At 45.7% G+C, this 12,175-nt stretch overlaps 1 protein-coding gene across 7 annotated transcripts in view; it reads right to left on the bottom strand.

Annotated features, from left to right (window-relative positions):
* Positions 1 to 5,875: 5,875 nt before the first annotated feature.
* Positions 5,876 to 12,175, bottom strand: part of AMOTL1 (angiomotin like 1) — a 135,512-nt gene continuing 129,212 nt past the window's right edge. For all 7 annotated transcript variants that reach the window (XM_054437360.2, XM_054437362.2, XM_054437364.2 and 4 more), the window contains one exon: positions 5,876 to 11,946. In XM_054437360.2, coding sequence (XP_054293335.2) covers positions 11,840 to 11,946 — 107 coding nt within the window. In that variant the 3' untranslated portion in view covers positions 5,876 to 11,839. The remainder of the gene's footprint in view (positions 11,947 to 12,175) is intronic.

The raw sequence follows: 12,175 nt of genomic DNA, 5'->3' as shown, positions 1-12,175 counted from the left end.
TGGGCTTTCACCTTCCCCTCCAGAACACTGTGATGGTCTTGACTGAGAGGCACTTAAGACTTAAAGAAGTGGCTGGCTTTGCAGTTTCTGCTCATTACTTGTTTATGACTGATGTCCAACATAAGTTGTACATGCCTGGCAAGTTATATCACGTACCCAAGCCCGAGCCTGTGAATTTCGTGGCGATGAGGAGCAGTGATGCAACAAAACATATTTGTTATTAATCAATATATGAAGTAATGACACCTAATTTTTTTAAAGGTACAAAGTATGGTTACCACCTCTAACTAACCCTCTTCCAGGTAAAATTAGATTGAGAAATTACATAGACTGGCAAGAGAGGAGCACAGGGGACACCAATGGCTCTTCTGAGGAGCCCCTCTCAGTGTCTTTTCTGGAAAGGCTTGGACAAGGCAGTAGATGGCCCCTGCTGGCAGCAATGGAGCGCTCAGGAATAGAAGTGGGGGAAGATTCAGACTGGGTTCTCTAAATGTATCCAAATGGGAGACTTCCACATGCAAACTTTGGTGGGGCCTCTGTCTGCTCTACCCAGGCGGGTCGTCTACTGTGCTGTCTCAGAGCTGGGGCCTGCAGTACATGGCAGGGTACCATCAGCCAATTTCCCTCCAAATGCCGAGGGCGGAGGGGGCTTGATAGATATGTCCAGAGATCCTGGTGTACATCCTCCAACAAGGACAAAGATCAAATTGTTTATCATACTTGTGACCTCAATTAGACTTGAACATGGAGGTTGCATGATGCTGTGGAAACGTCCTGACTTTTAGAGTCATCTGGGCCTGGGCTCAAATGCCACCCTGCTGCTTACTTGGGTAAGTGCAGACCTTGGTAATCTTAGCCTCTCTGAATCTCACTGTCCTTGCTGTTATGAGGACCAAATGCCACGGTTGACATAAAATGCTTGGCGCACAGTAGGAAATCAGTCCACTTCCCTGTCCCTCGTCTACCTTCAGGGCAGGATCACCATGGCATTCTGTATTATCTGGCTTCCCCCCAAGATCTGAAGCATGCTGGGCACATAATTTTCAGTAGTAACCTGATGAATGAATCATAAACTGGGCTTCTTTTTACAGGCTATTCCTAAAGCTAAATATTTGTAAAACTGATAGATACACTGCAAAATGAAAGTGCCAGGGACAAGGGAAGGATCAATGTCATCAACTCACTGAACAAAGTCAGACTGGACTAGGGCTGAGTCGAATTATGCCAGGAAAATGTGTTCTCTAGGCCAAAGGGTAGGGCACTGGATGGAAAAATCAGCCCCTCAGAGAGCTGACAGAGGGTTTCTGGATGGAAACAGGGCATTCCAGGCCAGACTGGTCTCAGCCATCAGCTGGGGCCATGGTGCTGTTGAGTCCTTGGGATCCCAATGTCATCATGAAAATCATTAATTTTTTTAGTGCCTGGGCAGGTGAATGGAAACATTTTGATGCACTGGAGGAACACAGGGCCAGCATTTGGCCAGGCCTGACTTATATATTGCAAGTTTTGGCCTCTTTCTTAGGAGAGAAAACATCTCCCCAGCTTCCCCATGCTCTTAGCTCTCCCTTATTGCTGGGGAAATGCTGTGCGGAGCTGGGTGGTGGTGCAGGAGCACCCTCAGGTTTCAGTAAGCTCCCCTTCCTCCACACAAAGGAACACATACCACCATAAACCACAATAAGAGAGATCTACACGTGCTGCCTAGGAAACCTGCCTATGACCTATTGTTGAATGAAAAAAACCTAGTTGTATGAGTAGCATGGTCTTATATTCATTCACTCGTATCTATCTACCTGGTTGTACGTATCTGTAGAGGAGCCTAGAAGGAAATCCTCCAGACTTAACAGAATTAATGGCTATGTGCAGCAATTTAGAGGAGGTAGTGGCTTCTTTGTATTCTCCTCTGTATTCTCATTTGATTGTTTTTAAAAACAAATATGCATTACTTGCACAGTAATTTTTTAATAAAATTTTACTTAAGGATCTCTGCTTCCAGTTTCCCTGACAACAGTCACTGAACATATGCAATAAGAAGCTTGGGAGAATTCACAGTCAGTTTAACTTTTAATGAGCATCTACTCTAGGTACAAGTCAGGGTTCCTACCCCAAACAGATTAGCTGACAGACACTTGTGTATGTAGTTCACTGTAACAGGAGACGGCTTGGGGCAAGGGCTGGATGGATGCTATGATGCACGGCACTGTCATTTTAGATACATTACAACTCTTCTCTCATTAAATCCTTGACTCATTCAGTCAACACTCAAGGGTTGACTCATTCAGTCAACACTCAAGCACCTGTGGTGTGCCAGCAACTGCATTAGGTGCCTGATTCACATTAATGAAAAAACAGACACGGTACTTGCTCCATAACATCTTGCAAAGAAGAAGTTTTCAAAAGTTCAACAACTTTCTCCAGGTGACTCAGCTAATAATGGAAGAGGAGCAATTAATTTTGACCCTGGTGACCAGAAATACCTTCCTGAGAAAAGTGACATTTGAGCCTCACCTTGAAGAATGAGTTAGATTGGACAGATGGACACCCAATCCAAGAGACCCCATGGATAGGTGCAAAAATGGAAACATACAAAGCAGATTATGGACACAGTGTGGTTCCTAGAGCAACTTGAAGGTAGGGGTGGAAAGGGAAGTAGAGAGAAACTAGTCAGGGAAGTGGGCAGGGGTCAGACTATGCAGGGCATGAATGCCACAGCTTTATCCTGAAGGCCACAGGGGGCTAATAGTGCTGTGGCAATTTCCCTCAAAAGAGTGACATTATCAGACATCCCTCTAGAAACTCGGGTTGGGGAAGAACAGTGTGGTCTAGAGGCTCTGGAGTCAGTCTATCTGGGCTTGGATCCCAGCCCTGCACTCACAAGCTCTAGGACTTTGGTCAAGAGGCTCAAATTCCCTACTTCTTAGTTTCTCCATCAGTACAATGGAGCTATAACAGTGATTGTAAGAATTCAATGTACTAATATGGGAATGGCTCACAGGAGGTTGGGTGCATAATGACAATGAATCAATGTCATTATTACTCTTGTTACTCTGGTGTCCTTGTCAAGAATAGAGTAGGATGAGATGGTAGGCAGAAGGCTACTGTAATTGTCCATGCGAGAGATGAAGTCTTGAACTAAGGCCATGGGGATGGAGAAAATAAAAGTACAGAAGCAACATGGGAGGGTGAAGTGGGCAGGAACAGGTGACCAACTAGCTAAAGGAGAGAGTAGGGGAGGAGCCCAAGGTGACTGGGGACCCTAGCAGAGATGACTGAGTAGATGGGACAGAAGCAGAGCCATGAATATGGAAGGGAAGGCACCAAGGTTCAGGTGATCGGGAAACCAGGCATAGATGCCTGTCAGGTACAATCAAGAATTTCATTAGACTGACAGACACTTCCATTTTATACTCAGCATTCCTGGACCACAAGTTCTGTGGCTTCACAATGTACCTGGGGAAAACCAAGAGCAGGTCCCCAGCCCCTGTGTGGACCTGATACAGCTTCTGCCTGTTGGTCCCTTCTCCACCATGCTGCCTACCAGGTGAATGTTAATAAACAAAGTCTAGTAGGTAAAGATTAAGTATACATCTCACAGACCAGAGCCACTGATCCAGCTTGTCTGTCCGGTATATGACTTTGGCCGAAAAAAAAGTCACACTTCCAACAAGGGCCTCAATAATGTTTTTTCAGTTAGCCATCTGCTTACCAATTCTCTTTAGAGTGATTAAAAACAAGCACAAGCAAACCATAAAAAAAAAAACACACACACACACAACTAAAGTCAAAGGCAACAATTCAGTGCAGAGAGAACAAAGGCTTTAGAAATGAGCAGGCCTGGCTTCTACTGCAGAGCCCAAGTGCACACCTCACTTCTCTTCAGTCTGTTTCCTCATTTGACATGCAGGGGTAATAATGTCCCATAATACCTACCTCTGGGGTTCTTAAGATGAAATATTATTCCAAAGCAAATTCAATAAAACTTAGATCCTGCCTCCCCTGCACATTCAGAGAGGCAAAACCCATCAGGACACAAAGTTAGGCACTGTTACTTTCTAACAATAGGACTATAATTCATATTACTATACTCCAAAGCACTCAACGATGTAGTCTATGATCCTTATATTATCTGTATACACACTATGAGTCTCCAAAAACTTGGGGAGAGTTACCCTTTGATAGAACTCCACATCAGATATGGAGGGCTTCCCAGGTTCCCATAAACTCCAGGTTCAATTTAAAAAATCACCTATATATCTCCCAATATTCTAAAAAGAGAGGAACTTTGAGGATGACAGACTCACCAAGAGAGGGAGTCCTGGCTCACTTGGAATGGTCTCTGGACGTCTGCCTGCCAGGAACAGAGGCAGATAAAGGAAGTACCTCAAAGACACACTGTCATGCTTGCTAAAAAGGCAACAGAAACAGTAAACCATAATGACATTTTTTTAATGACAGAAAGCTTCTTTTATTTTGACAACACAGAACTTTAAGAAAGGAATTTCATTGCTTCTGATTTATTTCCCATTTGTGACCTAATTCCTTATCACGATGAGCCTGTGCAACTTCAAACACATTGCTATCTCTTGTGGTTCCTGAGGCCCCAGCCCAGATGTCAGAATGGAGGCCAGTGTTCCTTCAGGGCACAGACGTGTACCACTTGGAATGACTACACAGAACTGCTGGGATTGACAACGTCTCTCCTGGGGTGTACAAGGGACCAAGAGAAAGGTCAGAGCTCAGGGGGTGGCTCGCATGGTGTACACGTGTGGGATCAGCGTGGGAAGGTGACAACTCGGAAGGGTCATACAAACTCTAAACACAAATGCAGTCCTCCAGCTGTCTTCCTGCAGTCATCCTGACAGGTAGAGGCTGGGGAGCTGCAAGGGTGCATCTTTACGTGAATTGAGTCATATTTGCACACACACACAGATGGCGCTCCCTGCAGAGGAGTCCTCAGGGTAGAAGCAGGACAGACAAGAAGCCAGGCAGACAGCAGCATGAGCTCTCCTGCCTCCCAGCATCCACCCACCTTGCATATGCAAGTGCCTTGGCTCTGCATCAGGTAGACCTGGGTTCAAATCCCCGCCCTGCCGTCTTTTGCACATCACTTGTCCAAGGTTGTTTGAGTTTCAGTCTCCTGGGGTTTAAAGTGGGGATGATGACAAGGTTGTTGTGACTGAAGAAGATAATGCATATAAATCACACTGATGATTATTGGGGGGCTAGAGATGCATCCTTCACACTCCCCCAGAGCTCATGTCAAGGAAGCTTTTCCTATGCTAGGGCTGGGGGTGGGTGAGGAGAGAGGCTTTCGCTGAAAAGGCATGACCAGAGAATAAACAGCAGGCACCACCCTCTCTTAAACACAGTGATCCCAGGGGAGGGGCCTTCATGTGGAGATTCTCATGAGTCTTACTCTGTTCTGCTTCAGTCCCTGAGGCTCCTGGCCTGGATTTCACCCATTTACCATGTGACTCCTTCCCACCAAAGTCCCGCTTTTTGCTCCTGTGACCCCAAGACCCTAACAAAACAGCTCCCATCTCCCATTTCCATTCTCGGGCTCAGAGAGGCATGGCTGACTCCAGGATGCCTGGGTGAATTCCTGAGACAGAGCCAGTTTACAGTGATCATTTGCCGGCTCTGAACTGAGGAACCCCAAAAGTGGACACTCACATGTGATCAAAGTGGACACCCAGGCACACAGTCTCTCTGCGTTTCCTTTCTCCTTATTTGTCTGGAGGAGCCAGGAGTGGGCGGGCTGCAAGCTGCGGTGGTTTGAATGATTCATTTCCTCCTCAGAGTCAAGAGCTGCGTGTTGGTGTCAGTGTGAGGCCCACAAGGGGGGAGCCGAGGGCCTCTGAACCAAAACATTAAGTGGGCACAATGAAATGAAATATTTATTGAGCATCAGTTTACAAGTTCTTTAAGGAAGAAAAGAGCAAGCTAGAGGGAAGAGCCATTTTGCCATTTTATCCATTTATTATGTACAATATTAAGGCACAAGTTTAAGCAGCAAAGAAGAGGAAAATCTTTGGCTGACCAACAGCATCAATATTTGCTGTGGGGGACAGGCAGTGTTCTTGGACTCCCCACACTGATACACAGACCCATCTGGCTGTACGGCCATGTACATCACCCCTCAATACAGACTGGCAATACGAAGACGCCAAACGTTACAGCCAGATACCAGAGTCTGCTGGGAAGAGCCGGCACGAGCACGGCACACTGCCACCAAGCACAGCGACACACACACACACAGAGCAGCTTGGAGGGTAGCGGCACCAGGACAGCTGAAATTGGGTGCCCACGCTTACCCTTGTTTCACAGAATTTTACACAATTCTGTAAGTGCTCATGGAGGAGGCGGCTCCCTGTTCCTCCTCAAAAGGAAAAAGAACAAAAAACAAAAAAACACCTTGATTCAAATAAAACCAATGTGGATATATTTGCTTACATTCCGTTTTGTAATAAATACTTACAGGTGTCTCTATGTGAACAGACTGCTAGGCACAATCACATGTAAACACAACACCGGGCATCCAGACTTTGGGAGCTGATACAAGGAAATGCTGTATATGTACTTCAATATAGAGAGAGCAGTATTCTAATTCTGTGAAGAAGCAAAGTTTCATGACAAAGAAACACCCCAGTCACATCATAACATGACAATAACATGCACTAAACTAAACAGTTTTACAGAATACCTACCAGATGTTTATATAAATGATTATGCACTTATGTCTGTAGTGTATGCAGAGATGTGAACACATAGGAGGCATGGCAAGAGAATTGATTTTTAAAAATCTGTGTGCTAATGAGGACGGTCTTCCCTTGAAGTGGACACTTTGAGAGGCTCTGAGGCCAAAGACTCATTCCAAGAAATTCCTTAGGGATTTTTTTAGAAACAAAAATGGTGCAACTTACCTTAATTGCCATCTTTGTTCATCCAACTGTGCTATCAAGCACTTGAGATTATTTCCAGAACTTAAATCCATCCTCAAAGGAGGAGGATTTCTCATCTCTAAGGGGAAACCAAAGGAACATGCCAAGCCCTGAAGGCCATTCTAGTAGAAGAGTTCCCAAGATATTTTTACTTGGCAGCACTATAGTCAATCAGCACATAGTCTCCCAAAAGACACCTTTTAAGGAGAGCGGGGTGAGATGAACACTTCGATCTTCCGTATGTTAAGAAAGGAAATTCCCACAAACAACCCTATAGTCATACCTCATATGTATGCACTCACGTATACACATGTCTTTATATACCATTAAATTACTAAGTGAGAAAAGGGTATACTACTTAAGAGAAAGAGGAAAAATTGCTCATTTGTTCCAGGAGAAATTCACTACTGAAATGCTAACTTTTGCATTTCCCCAGCCGACCAATTTCTGGTAACTTCCTAATTACTTTGCCTATCTCCCATGGAGACACACGTCAGAGGCAAACTCATTAAACAATCGTCACATCTAATGAAGACATTTTAAACACTTTAATTACTTAAACAACAAGAAAAGAAACATTTATAAAGCATATACCAAGGCTGTCTCAGGTTTTAGGATGTGGAGAAGCCAATGGTAGGCTGGATACTCTTTGGCTACTTAAAGCCTTACCCATTTAAAAACATTTGTGGGATCCCACTGACTATGGCCATGGTACTCCTTTGCTTAAGAGGAGTGCAAGATCATTCAGAGAACACAGAGAAGCATGCTCCACTTACTTCAGCGTGGACACGGGGCAATACTCTGGGTTTTGAAAAACACATCTCTTTGCTCAGCATAACTCCCTGCAGTGAAAACATGAGCCCCCTGCCTCAAAAGCTTTTAATGCCCCAATCTATTATCCACTGCTTCTGAGGTCCCCAGCCTCACCTGAAGTCTGTGTCCCTAAGTCTCTGGGACTCAGGTCAATGGGGAGGAAGAATTTCCCACTCTCTCAGCACCTGGCATGAAGGTGCTACAGCCACTGCATCATGAGGGTGCACACCCAGGTGAGAACAAACAAGAGTAATGACTGGTTGCTCTGCACGGGGCATTCTGAGCACCTCCTTCCCGATTAACAGAAGCACTGAATTCTCTGTTCCAGGTTCAGAACTAATTTGGTGCAACTGTTTTGGTATCCATGCCAAGCCTTGTGGAGTCAAACTCATACATGAGTTCCAAAGAGCAACCCCAGAGGACTGCACCCAGAAGGGCTCCACCACTGCCTGCTCTCCCAACCAAAGCCTGAGGAAGGCCAAGGCAGCCCCTGCCCTGCGTGCATGGTTAGAACATGCTGAACTCCGCAGTGTCATTGGTTGCCAGTCTCTGGGAGGCAGAGAAAATGCTGAGAAGAAAACGCTAAGAAAGGGTTCTGCACATGCTCTGAAAGTTTTGGAAGATAATGTGTTTTTCCTGGCAGCTTAGCTATATGGACCTGCAGACAGCAATAGTTCTTATGTACAGAGGCATCTAATTAGTGAAACTCTAGCGTCAGAGACCTGACTCCAACTTCTCCAATTCCATATAATATCCTGGCAGCACACAGAAACTGCCAGACAACACAGTCAAGGGTGAAGCAGAACAATGTTGGAATACCTTCCCATGAAGCCAGGGCCTCTCCCCTTCACCCTGAGACAGGACCCTCAAGTTCTATAATCAGGCTCCACTGGGAAAGTTTGAAGTCCAGCTCTCTGGGAAGTGCAGAAATATTTTTTAGGTATAGTTTGTAGCTGTGCTTTTGGTGGAACACAATAATTTCCATCTATGCCTGGCATTTATAGGTGATTCTAGGAGTTCTGGGCTTAGTCCTATTTCTTAGGCTCTGAGATGTGTGATAGCTGTGTGTGTGTGTGTGTGTGTGTGTGTGTGTGTAGTTACACGTGCACGCACACATCACAGACAGGGATAGAGACTGCCAAGATGCAGTGCCGCATGTTAGAGGCTGTACAGCCAGGGTCTATGCCCAGTGCCCCTCCAAACTTTGTTTTAAATCATCCTAGCTTCTCCTGGCTGTGAGATTTCAGGAAGGGACTTAACCTTTCTGAGCCCATTTCCTTATCAGTGAAATCAGAATAATAAACTCACCCCCTGTACTCCAGGTGGGTGGAGGACTAATTAAAAGGTACTTAGCACACTGTTTGCATACAGTTGGCACTAGAAAATATAGTTGCATTATTTTTCTGAAAATCTGTTTAAGATATTGTAAGCTGCCCAGAACTCAGAGCAGGTGCTCAGTATATGGCCGGACTTCAGGAAAGCTCTAACGATGAAAGTATTTAGTGCCCTGGCTTGGCAGGAAATTTCCCATAGAAGAAGGCATTTTCAAGCTATAGATCCCGTTCTTAAGGAAGAGTCTTAGTAGGTTAAGAGAAAAAAAATACGGTCAAAGTCTAAAATACAATGCCGTTGAAGCCCTGAAACGTGGCCATGTGTCTGTTTACAATGAAAACACTTGGCGGCTCAGGGGGACCTCGAAGAGCAAGCAAGTCTGACACCCGATTGGGGCAATGAGGTGTCTGGGGCATGAAGACCAGGCTTCAGGAGAAACGGCTGGGTCTCTCACTCTAACCTATGTCTAAGGGAGGCAGCCCAAGTTTGGGGTGGCCCAGACCTGATGGTAGGGGCTGGCAGAGTTGACTTACCTTCCTATCTCTAAACATTTTCCTTTCTGATCCATCCCCAACATAAACTGGGATCAAAATGTCCTTAAGAGAGTTAACTGCCATCTCCTAACCTCATCTCCTAAGAAATGTGGTGGGAACAGAGGTTAGGAAGGGATCTCTATGCCCTCTCCCCACCCATGTCCATCCTCAACCCTTTCCCCCATGGATGAGGCCTCCTGTGCCCTCTTCCCACACCCCATGTATGGCATGGGGCGAGCTCCATGCTCAGCCTCTTAGAGCTCCTCAGTTTTCCTGTCTGCACAACAGGTACTCCGATGCTCAGTGTGAGACTAGAGGAGGTGATGAGCAGGTGGCACAATGTGCAGTGCCTACGGCCAAGCAGAGCCCCAGAGGGCCAGTTCCCACTCCTCTGTCATACTGGGTGGCACAGAGGCTGGCCAAAGCCACTGATTTCTTCCCTCCCCTCTCCAGCCTACACCTCTTGTCTTCCTTCTATCACCTCAATTTCGGGAGGCTATAACTTCACCGGGGTTACACACCCAAGACCAGTCCATTTTAGGACCCAAGCAAAGTTTCCTGAGTAGCACTCTCTTGAGTGTTTCATTTAGAAGGTACTTGGAAAAGGTATCCCCCTTTCTTTCTTCCTCTAAGTAAGCATGAGCAAAGGGAACTGGGAAAACACTGATCCAGCTGACCTGGAGGGACAAAAACATCAGGACCCTGTAGGAGCATCTCTGATGGCCCGATGAGCTTCTCCTCTTTTCTAATCCAGCATCTCTTAGATTTGTAAAGGAAGCCAGTGTCCACAGAGCTGAATATGCAATGTCACAGCAGAGGTCTAACGGACCCACCACCTAACACACTCCTGCCTCTTTTCTGTGGCACTTCTGTCTCGCTTTGAATAAACTGCCTCAAAACTGAAATCCTGAAAAACCTGATAACACTGTATGTACACTGGCCTGGTAGGTTACAAAAGAAGTTCACAGCAGAGGCAACCTGGTGCCACGGAGATCTGGATGCTGATCGAGAGCAAGCAGAGGCGTGCGCGAGGGAGGAAAGAGTGTGACTACGCTCGTGAGCCTCAATACAAGAAGCTATATAGGAGGCTGGTGAGATTCTGGAAACCACTGAGACAACTGTCTGTAAATTGTCATCTGTTTCCTGGAGTGCTGTCCTAAGTCTTCCCCAACAGAGCAATGGAATTTGGAAATGTCAAGCTCCTTGCAAGACAGCCAATGTGAGAGACAAAAAAGCAAGTGCCATGATCTTAATGCAAGATGTCACAGGGACCCACGGAATCTCCTGCCTCCTCAAAGCTTGCTTAGTTCACAGTCAGAATGAGGTTCGCAGCTGCAACCCAGCTATGCAAAGGTGAAGCAGCCAGGAAGTCAGCACGTGGCTTTGTCCTACTGCTCACTATCAAACACAGCAGGAATGATGACAGTTCAGGTACTGCTCTCATAAATCCCATACCTAAGGAATTCTGGTATATCTTATTAAAAAGAAAAAAATGAAGGAACAACAAAAAATTAAAGACCATAAAGCAGAGACAGAGATGAACTCAGAAGTTAGGATGGATGGGGACTGAGATCATAATCTATCCTGTTTAGAAAATACTGCAGAATTCAGAAAAGCTAAGAAGCCCAATCATCTCTTGAAAATCCAAACCAAACAGGTAATTAGGTGAAGACCAGCTTTCATATCCCCCTCGCCCTCGATGCTTCTTCTCACTGCCACACTCACACACATGGGACACCCCATGGTTGGCACAGGTGACACTGCATTATGCCAAGACAGGCTCTCAAGATTTCTTGGAGGCTTTTCTTAAACCAAACATGCTAAGAGGCAAGGAGAATGGGGGTATTCCAAGGATGATCCACATTTGGGTTTATCTGTTTATAATCAGAGAATGAGGGTACACAGGCCCTCCCCAAGAGATACATTTTCTGTACGATGAAAAATTCAGTTTCCTATTTCTTAACTTTGTTTGCAAACCTACACGCCTCTTCTCTCTTCCACCATGTGTAATAAAATCCATCGCATTCTCTTCTATCTTCAGTCATGTAGGTCTCCTGTTTTTCTGTTTAACATTTATAAAATGTGTTCTTATGAGTCTGAAATCTTTATCAGTTCAAATCATTCCTGATTTCCCATCTACAACCTTCTAGGTCTTTCTTCTTTCTCTGCTACTTTCGTTGTTTGTCAATGTTCTGTACTGAAATTCCACAGAGATGGCAGTTAGATGAGGACTTCCATCATCTCTCCGTCAGGGAACTCGGGCTTGTGCAGCAAGCTGCTGACCCGGCCTCTGTGGTCAGGCGACTTCCCATGGCCAGGAGAGTTCTCTGCCAAATAGAGAGGAAACATCAGCTGCCCATTCCTCAGGAGGGGCACAGGCTTTCCAGGTTCTCTAAAATGGACCCACGTCCGATACCACTGCACACCCAGGATTCTCACCACAGGGCATGTGAGATGATCTAGCCCACAGTGGGAACATGCAGAATGACTGGACCAGGATTCAGACACAAATACAAACCAGGATGGTGATGGGAGAGGATTCAGAGGGTGAGGATG

Source organism: Pongo pygmaeus, chromosome 9, assembly GCF_028885625.2.
Source record: "Pongo pygmaeus isolate AG05252 chromosome 9, NHGRI_mPonPyg2-v2.0_pri, whole genome shotgun sequence".
Classification (NCBI taxonomy): Eukaryota; Metazoa; Chordata; class Mammalia; order Primates; family Hominidae; genus Pongo; species Pongo pygmaeus.
Note: the sequence above shows the minus strand (reverse complement) of the source record. Positions and strands in the feature narration are given on the sequence as shown.